Source organism: Dromiciops gliroides, chromosome 2 (genome assembly GCF_019393635.1).
Source record: "Dromiciops gliroides isolate mDroGli1 chromosome 2, mDroGli1.pri, whole genome shotgun sequence".
NCBI lineage: Eukaryota > Metazoa > Chordata > Mammalia > Microbiotheria > Microbiotheriidae > Dromiciops > Dromiciops gliroides.
Window position 1 is genome coordinate 462421390 of NC_057862.1, and position 22971 is coordinate 462444360.

Consider the following 22971-nt stretch of genomic DNA (forward strand, 5'->3'; position numbering starts at 1 on the left):
ACTGAAGGATAGACCCACTCTGCAGCTTAGAGTCTCAGTTGCTAGTAGGCACCACAAGAAGTTAAGTGACTTATCCAGGATCACATAGCCAGTGTGTGTAAGAACTGGAGTTCTTCACTTGGGGTCCATGGACATATTGCAAGGGATCTGCATATCTGTTTAAAAAATTTTTTTTGGATAACTTATTTCAGTATAATTGATTTCCTTTGCAATCCAATGCATTTTTCCCTGTGCATTAAAAAACATTCAGAGAAGGGTCCCTAGGCTTCCCCAGACTGTCCAAGGAGTCCATTAGACAAGAACACTTGTATTAGACATAGGGCTCAAACCCAGGTCCTCTTGAGCTCCAGGCTGGTTCAGGCTCTCCAACTGTTATGATGATGGACAGACATGTTTCCCTGGACCACAGATTTAGAAGTGAAAGGAACCTTAGAGGTCATTTGGGTAACCCCTTCATTTTACAGATGGAGAAACTGATAGTTTTGGTGTTTTTGTTTGTTTGGTTGGTTTTTGGGCAGGGCAATGAGGGTTAAGCAACTTGCCCAGGGTCACAGAGCTAGCAAGTGCCTAGTGTCTGAGGCTGGATTTGAACTCAGGTCCTCCTGAATCCAGGGCTGGTGCTTTATTCATTATGCCACCTGGCTGCCCTGAGAATCTGATGTTAGGGAAGTTTAAGTGACTTGTCCAAGGCCACATAGGCTGAAAAGCTGAAATTTGAATCATAGTCTTCTGATTCCAAGTGCTGTGCTTTTTCTGCTGTACCACGTTGCTCTGATTACTTAATCAACCCTTCAGTCGGGGCCTAGCAAAAAGGAAGTGACTTGTCTAAAGTCACTCAAAATAACTTAAGGAATAAGTGGCATAGCTGGAATCACAACTCAGGCCTCCTGGTTCACAGGCTGGGGGTGTTCTATTGTGCGCCCACAGCCATGATCCAGGAAATCAATTCCTTTCAATCACTGTGGATAAGGGGCTCATCTTTCCTTACCACCACCACCCCCAACTGTTGACTAACAGCCACCACTGGTAAGTAGAAGCAAGAGCCCTGAGAATGGCAGTGACCCCCAGACCCTTGGTTCTACTTCCGGCCCAATTTCTGCAATTATCACTTGGGGACAAAACTCCCATGGACATGCATTGTTTCTGGGGGTGCTACAGCCACAAGTACTGAAGACCGAGAAAAGAAAATTCTTGGCACTGTCACATCGCTCAATGTTAGAAACTGATATCAATTAATCAATATACATATTAAAGTCTACTATCTGCCAGACTTTGTGCCAAGCACAGGAAGGGATTTTATCAGTAGAAATGAGATTAAAGATGATGCATTAATATGACCTAAGAACCACAGGACCTCTCTTTCTGTCTTGTAGCTGAAACCTTCTAAATGTGTTGCCTTCTCTCATTAGAATGTGAGTTCTTTGAGAACAGGGACTGGCTTACTTTTCTCTTTGTATCTCTAGCACTTAGCATAGTGTTTTTTGTTTGTTTGTTTGTTTGTTTGGGGTGATGCCATTGGGGTTAAGAGACTTGCCCAGGGTCACACAGCACAGTGTTTTTAAATTAAATTAATTTCTAAAAATATTTAATTTTTTCCAATTACATATAAAGACAATTTTTAACATTCTTTTAAAATTTGTTATTTATTCTTTCATTCATTGCAGGGCAACAAGGGTTAATTGACTTGCCCAGGGTCACACAGCTAGTAAGTGTTAAGTGTCAAGTGTCTGAGGTCGGATCTGAACTCAGGTCCTCCTGAATCCAGGACTAGTGCTTTATCCACTTCGACACCTAGCTGCCCCCAACATTCTTTAAAAAAAACAAAAATTTTGAGTTCCAAAGTTTCTCTCTTCTTCCCTACCTCCAAATGAGAAGGCAAGCGATTTGCTACAGGTTATACACGCAGCAGCATTTGACACTTAGGAAGTGCTTAATAGGGGCAGCTAGGTGGCGCAGTGGATAGAGCACCGGCCCTGGAGTCAGGAGTACCTGAGTTCAAATCTGGCCTCAGACACAACACTTATTAGCTGTGTGACCCTGGGCAAGTCGCTTAACCCCAATTGCCTCACTAAAAAAAAAAAAAAGAAATAAAAAAAAAAAGGAAGTGCTTAATAAATGCTATCTCATCCATCTATCTGTTCATCCTTTGTTGGTACCACTTGATCCTTGGGCCAAGCTTGCTCGCTGTTTTCTATCACTCACTGATTTACCTATTAGTCGGTCTGCACAGACCCGTACAGAGGGTCAAAAAGGGACATCTTGTCACCAGAAGGACAAACACGGGGAAGAGGATGAGTACTTCTTTACAAGGTGGGGGGGGGGGCGTTTGGGGGGAGTTGTGGAGGGAGTAGAGAGGAATTTAAATCTTTAATGCCGCTGTACAACCAAAAGCTCAAGGACAGGACCCGCCATAGAGGATTTAGAGGAGGGACAGATGGAATCCCTGCCTTCAAGGAGCTTACAAGTCAAGGTGGGCTTCTCCCTTTTAATGTCCCCAATTTCTGACACATCAGGCTTGGATCATCCCAACGCTGGGTCTGGTCAGGAACACGTGAGCAATTGTAACTGTCCCAGGCATGAAGAAGACCAGGGCAGCTGTCTGGAAGGGCCCTCTGGCCATCCCCTTCTGTTATGTGAAAAAGTGAACATCACCCCCAACATCTCTGATATTGATGACAACAATACTAGGAGAAATAAGGCTGAAAGAACAGGGAGACACCCCTAGTCCTGACCGAAAACAAAAAGAGGAGGCTTAGCTCACTACATCATTTATGCCAAGCAAGCTGCTGGCCAGGCCCTGGGGACCAATGGACAGATGGAGCCTGTGCTCATGCCAATGATTCCCACAGCCAGCCTGCTGGCTTCTGAGCCGATGTGGGGAGGGCAAGAAAGCATTTGGGTGTCATCAGCATCCCTGGAGACCTCCTCAAAACATCCCTTAAAGCGGGAATTTTTTCCCTCGTCACAAACACACATTTATTTATTTATTTTTGGCAGGAGGAAGAGAGGGAAGCAGTGGGGCTGAACAACTTTCTGGGCCAGAGAAGTGACATGTTTTAGATGAGGGACGGGAGCCTATCCAGAGAAAGGCAACCAGAATGAGGAGGGAGATGGGAATGAAGGCCCATTTGGATCGTGGCCTAGGTGACCTCTGAAGTCCTTCAATCTGTGAGCTTCTGATAGATGGGCCAAGGGTGTTCAGTTTGGAGAAGAGAAACCTTATGCGAGGGATGACAGTTGTCCCCAAAGAGCAGAAATGTTACAGAGGAATTTTCTATTTGTTCTCAGAGAGTGGAAGTTACAAGGAAAAAGATTTCAGGACAATATAAGGCAAAACATCTTAATTATTACAGCTGTCCTAAAGCGGAATTTTAGATTTTAGCTAGATTAAACTCAATTTTAAGCCTCTAATGGGCAGAGAGGCAGCTATGTAGCAGAAGTAGAGAGGGTGCTGGGCCTGGAGTCAGGAAGACTCATCTTCCTGAGTTCCAATCTAGTTGTGTGACCCTGGGCAAGTCATTTAAGCTTGTCTGCCTCGGTTTTCTCATCTGTAAAATGAGCTAGACAAGGAAATGGAAACAACTCCAGTATCTTTGCCAAGAAAACTCCAAATGGGGTCATGAAGACTCAGAAATGACTGAAAGATGCTATCTTTCTATAGCACTTATCTGTTTAGAAAATACTTCCTTCATAATAACTCTGTGAGGGAGTTAGAATAATGATTCCCATTTTGCAGATGGAGATGATTTATTCATCCTCACATGGCTGAGTATGTGGCAGAGCAAAGAATTCTAACCTAACCCTCTGTGTCCATTGTTCTCACTTACACCTTTCTGTTCCTTGTGCTATGACAAGGCAGCTAGGTGGTGTAGTGGATAGAATGTTGAACCTGAAGTTCGAAAGACCTGAATTCAAATCCAGCCTCAGACACTTACTAGTTGTCACTTAACCTTTGCCTACCTCAGTTTCCTCAACTGTAAAAAGGGGACAATAGCACCTACTTCCCAGGGGTGTTGTGAGAATCAAATGATAGGACATATGTAATAGCACTTTGCAAACCTTAATGTGCTATATAAAGCTACCTATTATTATTTTTTTTTGACGGGGCAATGAGGGTTAAGTGACTTGCCCAGGGTCACACAGCTAGTAAGTGTCAAGTGTCTGAGGCTGGAATTGAATTCAGGACTTCCTGAATCCTGGGCCAGTGCTTTATCCACTGCCCCACCTAGTTGCCCCTACCTATTATTATTAATGACTTCCTATCCCCAGAATGATTAATGCAAGAGGCTGGAGGGGTACCCTTCAGGATGCTGGGAAGGAGAGTCATTCTTCAGCTACAGAAGTTGGATTAGTTGACTTCTAGGCCCCTTCAAGCTCCAAGATTCTCTATCCTTCACCAAAGCTGTATTGCATGGTGCCAAGAATGATGCCTGTAGAGTCAGAGGGTCTGGGTTCGAGTTGTGGTTTGTCACTAGCTGGGTAAAGTCAGGCACATCCCCTCACCTCTGTGTTCATGTTTTATCTCTTATTTGTTGTTCAGTCATTTTTGACCCTTCATGACCCCCTTTGGAGTTTTCCTGGTAGAGATACTGCAGTGGTTTTTGCCATTTCCATCTCAGCTCATTTTATAGATGAGGAAACAGAGGCAAACAGGGTGAAGTGACTTGCCGAGGGTCACACAGCTAGTAAGCGTCTGAGACTGGATCTGAACTCAGGTCTTCCTTACTCCAGGCCTGGCACTCTACCCACTGCACCACCTACCTTCCCTTTTATACTTTTTCTCAAAAATTAGATTTGGACTCTGGGCCCTCTAATAATCTTTCTAGGTCTAAATCTGATTCTGTAATCCATCAGACAGTGGTACGTGAAGTCTGGGGACACCCTGTGGTCTCATTTTCAACAGAAAGTTTTGTTTTTTTCCATTAAGAGGGTACATGTTTTCCAATACTGCTGATGACCCCAGTTCAATTTGTTGGAAGAAATGAATCCTCCCCAGAGAGGAGCGACAACTGCAACTTGGCGCTAGTCAGACCTTTCCTGTTTGAGTGGTGACTTAACTCTACAATCATTGGATAAGTCCAGGGAATGCCAACTATGATGACAAGCTCTGTGCTTATTAACTGCTACCCCCTTACCTCACCATTCTGTGTCTCATTAAATATGGGGAAATGGCTTATGTGCCCTGAGAGGCTGCTCAGGGCCTGGGACATATGGATGTGGATGTATATATGTGTTAACATGCAGAGCTACACATACACGTCTAAATGAAGGAAAACACAGAAACTGAGAAACAAGTGGTACAGGTTACACTGAGCCTGGCTGTTTGTGAGAACCCTCTGGCTTGGGACCCATCTGAATAATAAAACAACTAATAAATGCTAATCTGTTCCCTTTGATTCAAAGCAGAGTCTACCCAGTAGACGTGGGTAGAGGGCAACAAAGGCCAGAATGCTTTAAGGTCCTAGGGGCAGCTTGGAAGAAGGGGTTCTCTGCCCTCCATCCCCCAAGGGAAATCCTTTGCCAAGGTTTGGCCAAGTTGACAAACTTTCCAGTGTCATGCTGAAGAGATTGGCAAGGGTGGAAAAAAAAGTTCTGGGTCAGTGGTGGTGGTTGTAGCGGTGGGTGGGAAAGGTGGGGAAGGGTCACGCCCCCAATTTCTATTTAAATTCTGATTTATTGGTTGCTGCTGATTTTCCTGGCTGCAGTGACCCTCACCTCACCTTGCCCTGCAGGGCAAATGTTCAGGTTTTGTGTCTTTTTCTTCTGCACATCCACAGGAAGCTTGAAGTCTTTGAATCTTGTGTATGGTCCAAATAGTGGTCTGAAACAAGGTCTGAAAGCAGACTGTGGGACTTGGGGTGGGGTTCTGCGATTCCTTCCCAGAGAGGGAATTTCTTCTGGGTGCCCTTCTGAGCTAGGGAATGGAGGTGATAAGCTGAGTTGTGTGGAAAGGGGCAGTCAGGACGTTGGCCTCCTCAGCTAATCATCTCCTCCCTGCATGTCTCCAACAATCCAGGGATGCCCACTTGGCCTTTATAGCAAACATTATTCTGAGCCCCATAAATCCAAGTAGATTCCAGATGAGACCCAGGAACTTCCCTGCAAGCATCACTCAAAATGGTCTCAGTGCTTGCAGTGTTGGACATGGGTAAACCTAGCACTCCATTTCCAATCTTCATGCTTTTGCAGAGGGCATCTACCCCATGTTTATAATGCCGTCCTTCCTCACCTCTGTCTCTTGGCTCAGCTCCAGGGTTGCCCCCACTACATGAAGCTTTTCCTGCCTTCCCCCTCCCCAGTTACCTCATAATTATTTTGTATACACTTGAATTAACTGCTAAGTTTGGTAATAAATTCATGAATGATTGCTTAGACCACTGTATTTAATCAGGCTGAGGTCAAGGGGATCCATCCTGGGTTTGGATTCCTATGGGGCCCTAGCTCACAGCTCTCACTCACAATGTCAAACTGTCTTCACCGGTAGATAAACTGCCCAAAGCTAATATTGTTCTGCTTAGGTAGGAATGAGAACCACCTTCCCCTCTAGAAGGGGCCCCAGTAGATAGACAGCTGGTCTCAGAACCAGGAAGACCTGGGTTCAAGCCTCACCTCGGACACACACTGGATGTGTGACCTGGGCAAACTGCTTCCAGCAAATCTTTTAAGACTACAGGCTGCTGGGAAGGTACCAGTCTAGTAGAGGGGGTTTCCCATTTAGGAGTCCCTTTGTCCTAAAGAAATCATGGGTTCAGTCCTTATCTTTATCCTGTCCCTCTTGTTCAGGGCTTCCCAGTGGGAACAGATGTGAAAAGGGTGACTGTCTACGCCCATCCTTCCCTTGCCCCCTCCCTCCCGAAACACTAGCTCCTCCACGGAGCGCTAGCTGACCAGGCAGTCCAGTAAACAGACAGTTCTGTGCTCTCTTACCCCTCTGGACCATGCTGACAGCTCCAGGCTCCTCCATGAAAACTACAATTCACCAACTCCAGGCAGCGAACCCAGCGCCATTACATGGGGCTCCAAATGGAGAACCGTTTGAGACTCCTCTCAGTCAATCACTCATTTAGAGACTCTATTTCCTCTTTTTATTTGTTGTTATTGTTGGGGGTGGGGGTGAACAGAAAAGAGGATGAAAAAGGCCCCTCCCTCTACATGCAGCCTTGATTCTAGGCTCAATGGCTGCTGAACTTGGCTGGATTTATCACTTGTGGAGAGGAGAAAAATGACCCACTAAAATTGAAATATTATCAACGCTGTCAGCAGAAACACTGCAAGCCTCTCTTCCCTTCCTCATATTTTATACAGCTCAGGTGTACAGCAGCCTGAACTAATGACTCCCATCAATCACAAGGCCATGGCAGCCCCATGCAAGTAGCATTTCCTGCTAATGGGCCAGAGCACTTCACGTGAGAGGCAGTGGGAGCAAAGAGGGCTCTTGGTAGGCCCGGGGTTCTGCTGCCCTGCAGGATTTGCCCCCTGCTATCAGGTGGGGCTTTGGTGTTGCCCCTGAAAGCCACCTCTGGGACCAAGTGCTCTGCTTCCAGAATGTAAGTTCTGTGTGTGTGTGTGGGGGAAGGAGGGATAGAGAGAAAGATGGGGGGGAGAGGGAGGGACAGACAGATACAGGGTGGGGGGAGGGAGAGATGGAGAAAGAGAGGGAGAGAGAGGGAGAGGGAGAAGGAGAGGGAGAGAGAGGGGGAGGGGGAGGGGGGGAGGGAGAAGGAGAGGGAGGGAGAGAGGGAGGGGGAGAGAGGAGGGAGGGACAGACAGACACAGGGTAGGGGGAGGGAGAGATGGAGAAAGAGAGGGAGAGAGAGGGAAGGTGGGAGGGAGAGGGAGAGGGAAAGGGAGAGGGAGAGGGAGAGAGAGGGAGAGAGAGAGAGAGGGAGGGAGAAAGAGAGAAAGAGAGAGAGAAAGAGAGAGAGAGAGAGAGAGAGAGAGAGAGAGAGAGAGAGAGAGAGAGAGAGAGAGAGAGAGAGAGAGAAAGAAACTGATTTTCAGGGGCCTGTGGCAGAACCTTCCCCCTCCAGCATAGTACTTTCTTCCCCTCTCAGGGTTAACCTCCCTACCCCAAAATATACACATCCATCCCAACAGCTAAAATGTACTCCTTCCCTCTAGGTCAGGGCAGTCCAGAGCTCTCTTCCTGATGGGTTTATGAGAAGCCAGAAGTACTAGGAAATGAGCCTCCAAATTTCAGAACACAGCCTTAACAGCCCTAGCTTCTCTTAATGATCCACTATCATCCAGGGATTTATCTAGCTCAGAAGTTCTTACATGGAGTTTAGGGAAGCTGTGAGCTTGAGTGGGGGAAAAATTCTGTTTCTATTTTCCTTCAGCTTTGTGACTCTGGGTACTTTACTTTGTGCATTTCAAACCATTATTCTGAGAGGGGCCTCTAGTCTCCCTCCACCAGACTCCACCAAAGGTCTCCCCCCCCCCCCACCATCACCCCACATGCTCTTGCTTGCTCTAGACCCTTTTGAATCTTGCAGATGTTTTGCCTTTTTTGCCTTTCAGGGGAACAACTGCTAGTACGTTTCATCCCCACTGTACAAAGTAGGTTTTTCTTGGCTGTCTCCTATGACTGCACCTTCCCTTTGGGTGAGCAAGGCTCATTTTAGGAGCTTTTGCTAAGGTTGCCCTTTAGAGACTGGTTTGCATTTTAATTCACTTTCTATTCATCAAATGCCTCGAAGGTCAGGATTTCTCACTTCTGTATTGGTAACCCTAGGGCCTCTGGTAGAGATCCTTAATAAATGCTTGTTGACTGACTGATGTAATTAAAGCGCCTGCTTCCAGGGCAAGCTAGCCTCCTTGACCCAGTTAATGGTGGTGGCCACACTGGCTATAGCCTTAACACAGCCCCAGCACAGAATCTTGTGTCAGAGGGCCTGTGGACAAAGCTCAGTGGATAGGGTGCTGGGCCTGGAGTCAGGAAGACCCTGAATTCAAATCTCACCTCATGTGCTTACTAGCTGTGTGAACTTGGGCAAGTCACTGACCTTCTCAGAATGTTTTTCCTTCTCCGTAAAATGGGGGTAACAACATCTGCACTGCAGAGGGTTGTTGGGTGAAAGGATACGGTGCAAGCCTTAAAGTGCTAGGTAGATATTGAGCAATCATAATAATAGCCAGCATTTCTATAGGGCTTTAAGGTTTGCAAAGCACTTTAAAAATATTATTCCCACAACAATTCTGGGAGGTGGGTGTTGTTCCCATTTTACTGATGAAACAGCCTGAAAGAGATTAAGTGACTTGCGCAGGGTCACTCACACAACTCACGTCTGAAGTTGGATCTGAACTCGGGTCTCACTGACTGCAGGCCCAGCATGTCACCTTGATGCCTAAGAAGGGTAGAACTAGGAATCATGCTAAAAGAGAGGGAAGTTGAGAGGCAACGGAGCTTTTGGAAAGAATGTTGGATTTAGAGACTGAGGATGTGAATTTTATTTCTTGTTCTGTTACTCACTACCTGTGTTAACTTGCCCTGGGGATAGGCAAGCTGCTTCCCCTTTCTTGCCCTGGAAAATGAAGGCATTAGAACAGATGAGCAATTCTGTCCCCATCCTCTTCTAGGAACATACATTTTTGAGCTGAAAAGGACTTCTGTGGCCATCTAGTCCAATCCCCCATTATATGGATGAGAAACCAAGGCCAAGGGAGGTCAAATGGTTTGCCCGAGGTACTACACAGGTAGTAGAAGTGGACTCTGAGGATCCTCTACTCCTAAAGGGAGTCAGGGCTCTGGGCTGGATGCTCTGAGACCTTAACTACACCCTCTTCTGTTGAGTCAGGGGAAGACTGAAGATTTGAGAGAGAAAATATCTGGATCTCTATGTTCCCATCTGAGTGCACACGGGTAGTGGCTTTATCCCTACAATTCTCACTGGGAAAAGTTGCCCAGGCTATGAATGAATGGGTTGCCTGGGTTCTTAGGAATGTGCAAGGGACTGCCCAATCTAGGAAGAATGGTGGGTGCATTTCCATAGGTTAAGGTAGACTCTATTGCTTAAATCCGGACAGCCTCTCTTTTGTTGTCATTCAGTTGTTTTCCAGTCAAGTTCAATTCTTTGTGTCCCCATTCGGGGTTTTCTTGGCAAAGATACTGGAGTGGTTTGCCATTTCCTTCTCCAGCTCATTTTACAGATGAGGAAATGGAGGCAAACAGGGTAAAGTGACTTGTCCAGGATCACACAACTAGTAAGTGTCTGGGGCTAGATTTGAATTTAGGAAGATGAGTCTTCCTGACTCCAATGTTCTAGGTACTGTGCCACCTAGCTGCCCTGAACAGCCTCTGCAACCCTAACTCTGTATTCCCAGTGTTTCTCCAGTGTAGGCCCCTCTGGGGTATGCAAGTGAAAAGTAATTTCTTGTTTTGGGCTTCCTTTATTTCAATAAATTGCCCATTGTGGGGGAGCAGAGACTTGTAGGTGAAAAACAAGCAGGCCTTGTTATTAAGCTCCATGGCATTGGCAGTAATATTTCCCAGCCCTGACTGGGGCAGGCAGAGGGAGGGGGAGGCTTGGATGGAATGACTGAGACCCTGGGAATTCAGCTGTCGTTCTTTCCTCCTAAGAACTCGGCAGCCCCCCATGTCTCCCCTACTTGGTAGTCTGAGATCACAGAAATGGGATTTTATTTTTTCACGAGCTTAATGCTGTCTTTATTAACTGGGAACAGTCCCTGGAACATAGGATATAGGAAAAGGAAGCCCACCCCCAACAAAGCAAAGCTGGGCTCTAGGGGGAGGCATTCCTCAACCAACCCAGTGGTTATCAGGGGAGGTGGCGGCCAGTGGCCTGGAGAAGGGATTTAGAATAGGAAATTACTCAGGATGCTTCTACGATTTACAAATGGGAAAAGAGTCGTGAGCCAAGAGCCTGGGAAAGAGAGATCTAAAACCATGCCTGAGCCTGAGGAAGTCAGTGCAGTGAATGAAGTCCGACCACATAGTCAATGTAAAAAAATACCAACAAAAACCATGTACATGCACACACACACACACACACACACACACACACACACACGATCAGATATAGCACTGGAAGGGACATTAGAGTCTGATCCTTCTCATTTTACAGATGAGGAAACTGAGGTACAAAAAATTTAAGAGACGCTTCAGGTCATGCAGGTAGTTGAGTTACAGAGTTGGGATTCAAATCCAAGTTACTTGACTCTAAACCCAGATTTCTTTCCACTATACAATGCTGTGTACCACTTCCCCTTTTATACACAACACACACACACACACACACACACACTTTCTCTCTATGAATGTGGCTTGCTCCTTCCCTTTTCCTCTATTCTTGACTTTTCTTCCTTCCTTCCTTCCTTCCTTCCTTCCTTCCTTCCTTCCTTCCTTCCTTCCTTCCTTCCTTCCTTCCTTCCTTCCTCTCTCTTTTTCTTCCTTCCTTCCTTCCTTTCTCCGCCTCCCTCTTCCTCTACACACACACACAGACAGACAGACATGCACTTAGAGGGAAGGAATAGTAGCTGAATTCCCAGGGTCCTGATCATTCTGGTTGGGCTGCCCTCTTAACCCCCTGCACCACTAAGATCCGAGAAACATCATTCCTCCTGGTGCCCCATGGAAGAGGAGTGAGGTGTAGAGAGAAAGAAAACGTCTACACACCTTCTTTGCTCCTTGCTCCTCTTCCACACCATCTCCTATTACAATGTAGACTGCTTTCCTTCCAAACCTCTGCATTATCCTTTCAAAGCAGCTCTCCTTTCCTGCAGACCAAGAAGTCATGGGTTAGTGATAAGGGCTATACCTCCAGGCCTCTCCCTTTTTCTCTTCTAGGTGACAGCTCTTTCCTGGCTCCCAGGGAGGGTCACAATGAACCCTGGAGCCTCTGTCTCATCTGGCAGATACACTGGAGGGGGCCTGTTTCACTCTGCACCTGCTGGCCTGGGGTAGGAGAAAGGGTGCTGGGTGGGGGTTCTACAGACCCAACTACAGCTACATTCACTGTGTGACCTTAGTCAAGTCATTTGGACTCTTGGCTCCCTTTGTCCTAAAATGGGGCCACTGGACTCAATGATCTCTAAGGTCCCTCACAGATGCTGACAGTCAGTCTAAGTCAAGACAATGGGGGGAGCCAGGTGTCGCGAATTCCATGCTCAAGTCAGACACCAGCCTCCTCCTCCTCCTCATCTCACCCCCTAGGTCTTCTGGCTCCCCAAGTGGACAACTCATAGTTCTCCCACTTTCTTGGGGGTATTCAGTCTGCTTAGTTAACTGTCCCCCAAATCTGCTCTGTACTATGAGTTCTTACCAATGGACCAAACTGTACTTTTGGATACTCTTAAATAACCCCACTCCTGGAGGAGTGGGTGAGGAAAGTGGTGGAGTATTATCTCATGGTCTGTGTCTGACAACTCAGCATCCCCATCTTTAATTTCTGCCCTTATACCGTTGTTCCTGTAGAATGGTCTCCCTTGGTCTCACTTCCTCCAGTTTATGTCTCCCTGGTCTTGTCCCCTTCCCTTCCCACCGCTGTCCCAGGATCAGCTGCCTACCACTTTTTTTTTTTTCAGGGCAATGAGGGTTAAGTGACTTGCCCAGGGTCACATAGCTAGTTAAGTGTCAAGTGTCTGAGGCTGAATTTGAACTCAGGTCCTCCTGAATCCAAGGCCGGTGCTTTATCCACTGCGCCACCTAGCTGCCCCCTGCCTACCACTTTTGCCACTGAGTAGTCTTAACTTCCTGACTGCTCTGACCTGTCTTGGTTGCACTGTAGATATTCTCGATAGGGAAGACTGTGCCCAATCCATAGAGCAGGACTTTAGCTAGGGCGGGGATGAGTTGAGTGGTGGTAACCAGCACATTGACGCAATTAGGCCTGGAAAACAAACAAGAAGAGTGGTTAAAAAACCCAAAGGGACTGAAGCTCGGTGATTGTCATCGTGATGGCAGATTAGGGTGAGGAAGATGGAGTAGGTGCACGGCACTCTGGAGAAGCACCCCAAAATACGAGGTCAAACAGCTTGGGTAACCTATTTCTAGTACCTAACACTCAAGTGAGCCTGGAGGTACCAGATATAGCCTGTCTGACATGGGGGTCAAGTGTGCTGGAGCCAGCTTGTATTGGCGTGAGAGAGCTGATTATTAAATCTTTAGTGGGGGCTCTTAAACCCTGGAAATCAGCAACAGTTACACATGAGGGCTAGGCTTATGATTCTGTTGATTGTCTAGACTTAAGAAAGTGATGGGGAAAATGTTAATGATGCAGATTAACCTTAAACGTGAGTCATAGATGCATTTTTTATTGAGAACTAGTTGTTAAAACATTTACCAGGACACCTCTGGGTCAGTCTAACACTAAGTATTTCAATCCTTCCAGACATTTGGGATTTCATCAATGAGACGTTTTCCTCCAGTGATGCGCACTCTTTTAACCTTTCTTCATGGGCTGAGGAGCAGCTAAGAAAATTAATTACCCGACAGCCAAGCCTTCCAGGATGAATGTCTCTAAACCTCATTATTCCCAGGCTCTTACACATTCAGTTGGTCAAATCGTAACCTGGGAGCCACTATCCTTGGCTCTGAGGAAGCTCTGAGGACACAAAGAACAGAAGAAGGCCCCTGATCATTTCCCCACTGCACTTACCGGGAATGTATTAAATTCAGCGCCTTGAGGGCATGTGTCAGCCAGAGGTCTGTCAAAGCCTCAAGTTCTGCTCTTAGCTGCAGCCAAGTTTCTCTCTTGGGAGCCCCTATCAAACCTGGGGGCAAGGGGAAAAAAGGCACTGGTGTCATTAATCATCTCGGGGAACCCGGAGGTGTTCTCTGGGGCAAGGAGAACCAGACCAGCCTGACCCTGGGGAGCTCCAAGTTCCCTCCAGCTTTATAGTTCTAAGACTCTATCGTTCTGCCCAGGGATGCTCAGCTTTTTGTCTCTGACTGAGTTCTGCCCCAATGGAGTCCATTGGGAAGAGGATGCTGCTTTGGCTTCTGGCCTAAGGACTTGGCCTCTATGCAGATGGCTCTCAACACTCATTGTTCTTGGTGACCTCATAATTGTCCCATCTTTCTACAGGATTTTGGAGTGAGAGAGACCCTTAGAGCCTAACTTCCCCCTCCCCCATTTTACAGATCCTGAGATGAAGTGATTTGTTTGAGGTCACACAGTGAGTTCTGTGGCGGAGCTGGGATTAAAACCCAAGGTCTCCTTATTTCAATCTAATATTCTTTCCACTCTATGGAATATGCTGTGACACCTAATTAGACAGACTAAGCTCATGCAGGGCATGGACTGTGCTGTGTTAACTTTACACACGCTTTCATTTTACTGAGATCTCATTTTGAAAGAGGTGAAGGGCTCACAGTCACACAGTAAGTCAGGTCTCTTGGACCTGGGTCCTGTGCTCCCACTATTCCCTAGGGCCTCCAGTTTGGACTTCATCTCCTTTGTGCTGTCTTATGACACCTACGCCAAGGCTCTCGCACCAAGTGAATGCTGAGCACAAGTGCTGGTAATGACTCTGAGCTCCTACTGTTCCAGACGTGCTCTCAGGCTTCAGCTTCCTGTCCCACCCACCCACCCAAAGTTTGCTCAAGTCTTTCTGCTTCCAGTCTTGGCCCTCTCCCTCTCTCCTTCCATCATGCCTCTGAATCACTTCCTCCCCAAGGTGTGTTTTCTAAGCCTCTCCCAGTATCCTCCAGCACAGCCACACTTTTCTCTCTCTTCCCAGATGTCTGCTCCTTTTCCTGATGCATGGAAACACCCTGCCTTGTCCAGGGGCTCCTGGTGACCCACAGGAGGCCACCCACAGCAGGACTTGTCTCCCACTCCTGAAACACCAGCCTGAGCATAGACCTGCCTGCCTGACTCTGTATCCTATCTGAAGTTAACAATACCCATGGCCCCAGAATGACACCTCTGGTAATTTCCCCACAGCTTATGTGAAAATTAACTGATACTCATAGAGGTCCAGGGTATTTCCTGGAGCTTAGGGGACCTTCTGGGAGGACCTGGTGGCTCAAGGCAAAACAGATGGCAAGTAACAAATTCCAGAATCCTTCCCTCCACTCTCCCAGTTCATCCCCTCAACAGGATAAGAGCAGAGAGCTGGAAGGTCATCTGGTCCTATTCAAAGTATGAAGTATAAAAAGCCTCATCCATCCTCTGCTTAAACATCACAAGAGGCTGGGAACTCACTAGTTTATGAAGGAAGCCATTTCATTATCAGGCAGCTCAGGTTGCCAGAAACTTATAACACATGTTGATTGATTGACTGATTACTTAGCTGAAGTTGGCTTCCCTAGAACATTCATCACCCCCTTGCTGACCCGGTTTTTGGAGACACATGGGAAACCTAACCCTGCCTTCCCTGTATAGCTGGCCTGCTAGATATATGAAGCCAGAGATCAGGTCTTCTCTTCTCCAGGTCACACACCTCTAGTTCATAGCATTTTGATTGGAGGGGCCCTAGAAGTCATCTTGTTCAATACCCTAATCTGATGAGGCAGCTAGATGGCTGAGTGGATACAGCACTGGATCTAGCATCAGGAAGACCAGAGTTCAAATTCCACCTTAGATACTTATTAGCTATGTGACTCTGGGCAAGTCATTTGCCTTCTCTGTAAAATGGGGATAGTAATAGCACCTACCTCCCAGGGTTGTTGTGGAGATAAAAAAGACAATATTTATAATGTGCTTTGCCAACCTTGCCAACTATATAAATGCTAGCTGTTATTATTATTATTATTTTATAAATGAGGAAAATGGAGCTCTGAGAGGTTAAAAGATTTATGCAAGAGTATGGGGATTCAAATTGAAGGCATTTTCCACTAGACTCTGCAGTCTTTTTTGTTTTTGTTTTTTTTGTTTTTATAGGCAATGGGGGTTAAGTGACTTGCCCAGGGTCACACAGCTAGTAAGTGTCAAGTGTTTGAGGCCAGATTTGAACTCAGGTACTCCTGAATTCAGGGCTGGTGCTTTAACCACTGCACCATCTAGCTGCCCCGTAGACTCTGCAGTCTTAAGCAATCCTCATAGGATGCGGTTTTAGGTCCCCTTATGAGCCCTGCCACCCATATCTGGTCTTTCTTGAGCTCATCAATCAATGTCCCTCCTAATACCCAGAACTGTGAATGGATACAGCATAAAGCGAATGTCTTAGAAAACCTGGTCTTGCAGCCAAGGGTAAGAAATCTCCAGGTTTGGCAAGAGTTCTACGATCCCACTTCTGTCTCCATCTAGTTACTTGATCTGTGTGTCTAAAGCTGCTCCCGTTCAGTCTCATCCTGCTGGGATAACAGGCAAGGGCTGCCTGAGAAGGTGGCCATCTTCCCTCCTGATCTGTTGCTAATGCTGCAAAATCCACTATTCAAGTTTGATTCACAGAAGCATGGGGTTTGAGAACCTTAGTGGTCATCTGGTTCAGCGTCTTCATGTTACAGATAAAGAAACTGAGGCTGTGAGGAAAGGAAGGTAGATGACACATTTGCTGAATGAATAAAAGGGAAGCTTGGGGCAGCTAGGTGGCTCAGTGGATAGAGCACCGGCCCTGGAGTCAGGAGTACCTGAGTTCAAATCTGGCCTCAGACACTTAACACTTACTAGCTGTGTGACCCTGGGCAAGTCACTTAACCCCAATTGCCTCACTAAAAAAAAAAAAAGGGAAGCTTTTCTCACAAGAAGCAATAAATCCATGAGGCACCACTTTCACATGTCTTTGGTGCAAACCACCACTCTTATTGGAAGGAAGGCAGACAGGTAGTCCTCTCCCTTTTTAATAGAAGAGACCAAAGACCAAGAGGGGTGGACTGACTCCCACAGTGAGTTAGTGGAAGAGCAGTCTAGGATCAAGTCTCTTCTCTTTGTACCCTCTCATGACAGAAGGTCAGGACAGACCGAACCTCCCTCCCTCCCTGGACCCACTCACCCCCAACGTTATTCTTGTATGTGTTGTACATCTCCTTCACTCGTCGGTAGCGGAATGCCAACTTCCTCATCCAGTCGACTCCTCCATGAACTCCGGAGCCCAGACACAGGTTGGCCCCTGCTGCTGAACTATGAAAACCGTCTGCTGAGAAGTTGTATGTACTGTGGAGTGGAGAGGAAAGACACATAGGGTTGGGAAGAACAAAAAGGAGTGGGGAGAGGTGAAGATAGAAAAGGTTAATGTGAGAAGGCCCCAAAGGTCTGAAGAAGCTGACCCCTACCCCCTCTACCCCCTCGATTGTCTGATAAAGTCTATAGATCCCCTTCTCAGCAGATTTTTTTTTCTTTTGTGGGACAATGAGGGTTAAGTGACTTGCCCAGGGTTACATAGTTAGTAAGAGTCAAATGTCTGAGGCCGGATTTGAACTCAGGTCCTCCTGAATCCAGGGCTGGTGCTTTATCCACTGTGCCACCTAGCTGCCCCCCTCAGCATAATATTTTTAAATAATTAAAGGAAATATTAAATTTTAATTAGAGGCTACTGAAAATAAAAATATAATTTTTTCTTTTCTCATCTAAGTTCCTGAAATCTCTTCATGGACCCCAAGTTAAGAACTGGGTTCTAGGAACAATTAAGCAGGAGAAATGAAAATAACAACTAAGCAGCAGCTGTGGATCTAAAGGGAGAGGGAAGACTCTCACAAGGCCCAGGGAGCCTCTTTCCTCCTCTCCAGTACCCTCTGGTTTATTTTTGTAAAGAGGACAATGGTCACCACATCAGATTCTCTAGGGGACAAAAATCTTTCCTTTGCACCTTATTCTCCCACCAAGGCATGATGTGACTGTAAGTGATTCAGGGCCCAGAACCAGTGATCCAGCCCCTCCAGCTTAATTCCTTTCTTTCTCAGAAGGATGATCATGGATTTATTGAGCGTGAACAATGAAATCAGTTTCCCTGTGAAATTGGCGGACATATCAAATGCTGGCAAGCAGCATGCATGCTCCTCAAACATTCCCTGCACATGGTTAGTGTTACTCTGAACAGAGACACAGGCCTCTTGGCTGGGGCTCTCTCTGGGAAGAAGCCTTGGTGATGGATGTTAATGAGCCAGGGAACAGGCTGACATATGGCCGATGAAGCAATGAGCTTGCTGTAGGACACCTCAGGTCCAGAGCATGACAATTGGATACTTTAAACCACTCACTGATTTTTCTCTGGAAGGGATATCAACTTTGGGTTTCTGAGACTATGGCAAAATCTAAGCCAAAAGAGATTAAAGGTGGCTATGATGAAATCCAGAAGGAAAAGTTCTAAAAAGGAAGGCTAAATCAGTTTTTTTTTTTTTCATGAAAATCCTAGATAGTCCCAGGATGTCAGAGCCAGAAGGGACCGTTGAGGTCCGCCTAGCCTAGGGTGCTTTTCCTGTTGTTTGTGTCATGGGTCATCCCTCTGGGCAGTCTGATGAAGCCTATAGGTCCCCTCTTAGAATAATGAATAAAATACATTGGATTAAAAAGGAAACCAATTATACTGAAATACAGTAATAGTTAAGGTCTCTATTAAGCTCTTGTAGTTCTCAGTCCAATGCTTTTCCCACCATACAATGCTATATACTACACTATACTGCCAAATAGGTTTTTAAAAAAATAAAGCAAGAGGTCACAAAGCATGAGTTGGCTTTTTTTCCCCTACTAAATTCTGTTTGTTATCACAACTCCCAGTGTTGAAAGTAGCTTTACTGCAGAAGATGTCTTGCGGCTTGGGCCTAATTAGACCATTAGGACAACACCTTCCCCCCACCCCCTCCTTTCGTGTCTCTCTCTCTCTCTCTCTCAATTTGGCAGAAGTTCCAATTCTTCCATGTTACAAGGGGACAGGAAGAGTACGCTTAGTTTAAATCACAGACAACCCAAAAACTTAATTTAACTAAAAACTTCTAGCTTCTCCACCTACCACTAGAGGCATCAACCAAGTAGCCAAACTGATGGAGACTGAATTTTGCTTCTCTTTGCTTGAGGTGAGAATAGTAAGACGTGAAAACAAAAACAAAAACCCCACATTTAAAAAGGAAGGGACCGGGGCAGCTAGGTGGCGCAGTGGATAGAGCACCGGCCCTGGAATCAGGAGTACCTGGGTTCAAATCCGGCCTCAGACACTTAACACTTACTAGCTGTGTGACCCTGGGCAAGTCACTTAACCCCAATTGCCTCACTAAAAAAAAAAAAAAAAAAAAGGAAGGGACCCAGAGACCCTGAATTATTGTATCCTAAATAAGTGGTTGCTGAATATGATAATAATGATAACAATAATAAAAGCTAACATTTATATAGTGCTTCCTGTGGGCCAAGCACCGTACAAGCATTTTACAAATACTATCTCATTTGATCCTCACAGCAACTCTGGGAGATGGGTGCTATTTATTCTCATTTTACAGATGAGAAAACTGAGGCAAACAGAAGTTAAATGACTTGCCCAGAGTCACACAACTAGTAATGGTTTCAGGTTGGATTTAAACACAGGTCTTCTTGACTATCCACTGTGCCCCTTAGCTGCCAAGCTAATTAGATTGATGGGATGAGTGGTAAGCAAGGTACTCATCAAATTCTATGAAATGAATACATAATCTTGGAACTCTTTGTTAAATGAAAGGGACTCAGATACTGAAAAGAATCTGATCCCAGAGGGAGGAAAAATGTCTCTGCATTTCATAAACAGTATAAGTCATGGGGGCAGCTAGATGGCGCAGTGGTAAAGCACCGGCCCTGGATTCAGGAGTACCTGAGTTCAAATCCAGCCTCAGACACTTGACACTTACTAGCTGTGTGACCCTGGGCAAGTCACTTAACCCTCATTGCCCTGCAAAAAACAAAAAAACAAAAAACAGTATAAGTCATGCCTTATTGGGAAATGGGTCATTAAGTTATATTACTATGCATTGTAGAGATGGCTGCATTAAACTAGGTCATTTATTGGAGATCAAATCAGTTAATATGGGGTGTCCCAAAAGTCTAAGGGAAATTCTAAGCTATTAGATCTTAAAACTGTGCTTAGACTTTTTTTTTTTTGGCAGGGAAATTGGGGTTGACTTGCCCAGGGCCACATAGCTAGTAAGTGTTAAGTGTCTGAGGCCGGATTTGAACTCAGGTACTCCTGAATCCAGGGCTGGCGCTCTATCCACTGCGCCACCTAGCTGCCCCTTGCCCTTAGACTTGTGGAACATCTTATATGTATAAAACACTTTACAAACTTTATATGTAAGCTACTGCTATTGTTATTACTGTTCTTAGTCTGAGACCTGCTTCCAAAAATAACTACTACTGCTATTACTCTTGCCCTTCCTCACATTTTATGGTGCTTTAGTTTACAAAGTGATTTCCATTTAATAACTCCATGAGGTAGGTTGTTGTTTGAGCATTATGCACATTTGACAGAAGAAGAAACTGAGGCTTAGAGAGGAGAAAGGATTCCTCCAAGTTCACACAGCATGTAGCAAAACTAGGACCCAAAGCCAAGTCTTCCCACTACGCTTTGCTGCTTTTCTTTAAAACTACTTTCTCGGAAAACTGGAAGATAGTATGGCAGAAATTAGGCTTAGACCAACATCTTACACCTTATACTAAAATAAGGTCAAAATGGATACATGATTTAGACATAAGAGGTGATACCATAGGTAAATTAGGAGAGAAAGGAATAGTGCACCTATCAGATCTTTGGAAAGGAAAACAGTTTTTGACCAAACAAGAGATAGAGTATATTATAAAATGCAAAATGGATGATTTTGATTATATTAAATTAAAAAATTTTTGTACAAACAGAAGCAATGCATCCAAAATTGGAAGGGAGGCAGAAAGCTGGGAAACAATTTTTGAGGCCAGTGCTTCTGATAAAGGCCTCATCTCTAAAATATATAGGGAATTAAATCAAATTTATAAGAATCCAAGTCATTCCCCAATTGAGAAATGGTCAAAGGATATGAACAGGCAGTTTTCTGATGAAGAAACCAAGCTATCTATTCCCATATGAAAAAATGCTTTAAATCTCTAATGATTAGAGAGATGCAAATTAAAACAACTCTGAGGTACCACCTGACATCTATCAGATTGGCTAAAATGACAAAAAAGGAAGATAATAAATGTTGGAGAGGCTGTGGGAAAATTGGAACACTAATGCATTGTTGGTGGAGCTGTGAGCTGATCCAACCATTCTGGAGAGCAATTTGGAATTATGCCCAAAGGGCAATAAAGCTGTGCATACCCTTTGACCCAGCAATTCCACTTTTAGGTCTTTTGCCCAAAGAAATCATGGAAGGGGGAAAGGGACCCACATGTACAAAAATATTTATAGCTGCTCTTTACGTGGTAGCAAGGAATTGGAAGTTGAAGGGGTGCCCATCAATTGGGGAATGGCTGGACAAGTTGTGGTATATGAATACAATGGAATACTATTGTGCTGTAAGAAACGATGAGCAGGAGGAGTTCAGAGAAACCTGGAGGGTCTTGTGTGAGCTGATGATGAGTGAGATGAGCAGAACCAGAAGAACATTGTACACAGTATCATCAACATTGAGTGTTGACCTACTGTGATGGACTATATTCTTCTCACCAATGCAATGGTACAGAAGAGTTCCAGGGAACTCATGATAGAAGAGGATCTCCAAATCCAGGAAAAAAAAAGAAAGAAAGAACTGTGGAGTGTAGATGCTGATTGAACCATACTATTTCTTTTGTTTTGGGTGCTGTTGTGTTTTTTTTTTCTATTTTGAGGTTTTGCATCACTGCTCTGATTCTTTCTCTTGTAACAGGATTAATGCAGAAATAGGATTAATGTTATTATGTGTAGATATATGTGTGTGTATATATCTATATCTATATGTATAGAGATATATAGATATAACCTATATCAGATTACCTGCTGTCTAGGGGAGGGGGGAGGGAGAAAAATCTGAAATTGTAAAGCTTGTATAAACAAAAGTTGAGAACTATCTTTACATGTAACGGAAAAAATAAAATACCTTATACATAAAAAAAAAGTACTTTCTCTACAATACCTCTGGGAGACCAGTACAAAGCAGGTATTATGACCCCCCATTTTACAGATGAGGAGACTGTGTAGAAAGGATGCATGTTCCTTTATTTAACTCTCCACGTTTGGAAGTCATTGGCTTTCTCACTCCTTTTGGCATGATGGCTAGGCCTTATTTCCTGCCAGGTCTTAATTTAGGGAAGGCTGTTGTTGGAGAATAAATATTTGAAGGGTTGATTAAATTTTAGCCAGCAAGACCATGCATCATTTCTACATGTGGGGTCCTTTGCAGAGATTCACAGGACCCTCTGGCTATTCCTTTGCTTTCTTGGTGGGAATCATAAAATCATTGATTGCCAGAGGTTAGAAGGGTCTCAAGAAATCATCTAGTCTAATGCCCTCATTTTCCAGAGGGGGAAATGGGCTCAGAGTGGGAGAGTGACTTATCCAAGGTCACACAGGAGGAGAAACTGGGAGTAAAACCCAGTTTTCTGAATCACAGCTATTTCTACTACTACTTGGAACCAAACTCTATTTAACCATATAGGAAATTCTCCTATGATCAACCAGCTTGGGATCAAATCCACTTTGTGAAAAAAAATTTACAGTATGGGGTTGCAGAGGTTGGTTGCATCTTGAATCTTGTAGCTGGTGACTTGCTCCAAATAAATCCCAATTCTTCCCAACTTGTTTCCTACCAGACTAGCTCTTCCATCTCTTTTATAGAGGTCTGCAAACTATGGCCTGCTATGGCCTACTTTGGTATGGAGACCAGGGAGTTAAGATTTTTTTTCCCTTTCAAAATAAAGTTTTATTGCATTTCGAAATGAAAATAAGCCATTCTTAGCTCAAGACTGTACAAAAGGGGGAGGAGGGAGAATCCGGCCTGTGAGTCACAGTTTTCAGATTCCTCCTAATTTTGGATAACTGCAAATTCACATTGTAAGTTCACTATCTCTTTAAAATTTTGGTTCAGTTCTAACTGATGCTGGCATTGGTGAAGACAAAGGAGGATGTTTCATCTTTATTTATTACAGTCTTGGGGGTTTTTAA

The 22971-nt window shown here is 45.1% G+C and overlaps 1 protein-coding gene across 2 annotated transcripts in view; it reads right to left on the reverse strand.

Moving 5' to 3' along the window:
- EYA2 (EYA transcriptional coactivator and phosphatase 2) overlaps positions 1-22971 on the reverse strand; it is a 257595-nt gene that overhangs the window by 1629 nt on the left and 232995 nt on the right. For both annotated transcript variants that reach the window (XM_043985380.1, XM_043985381.1), the window contains exons 12-15: positions 16897-17057; positions 13617-13731; positions 12727-12848; positions 11636-11736 (exon numbers count right to left, since the gene is read on the reverse strand). In XM_043985380.1, the coding sequence (XP_043841315.1) occupies positions 11636-11736; positions 12727-12848; positions 13617-13731; positions 16897-17057 (499 nt within the window). The remainder of the gene's footprint in view (positions 1-11635; positions 11737-12726; positions 12849-13616; positions 13732-16896; positions 17058-22971) is intronic.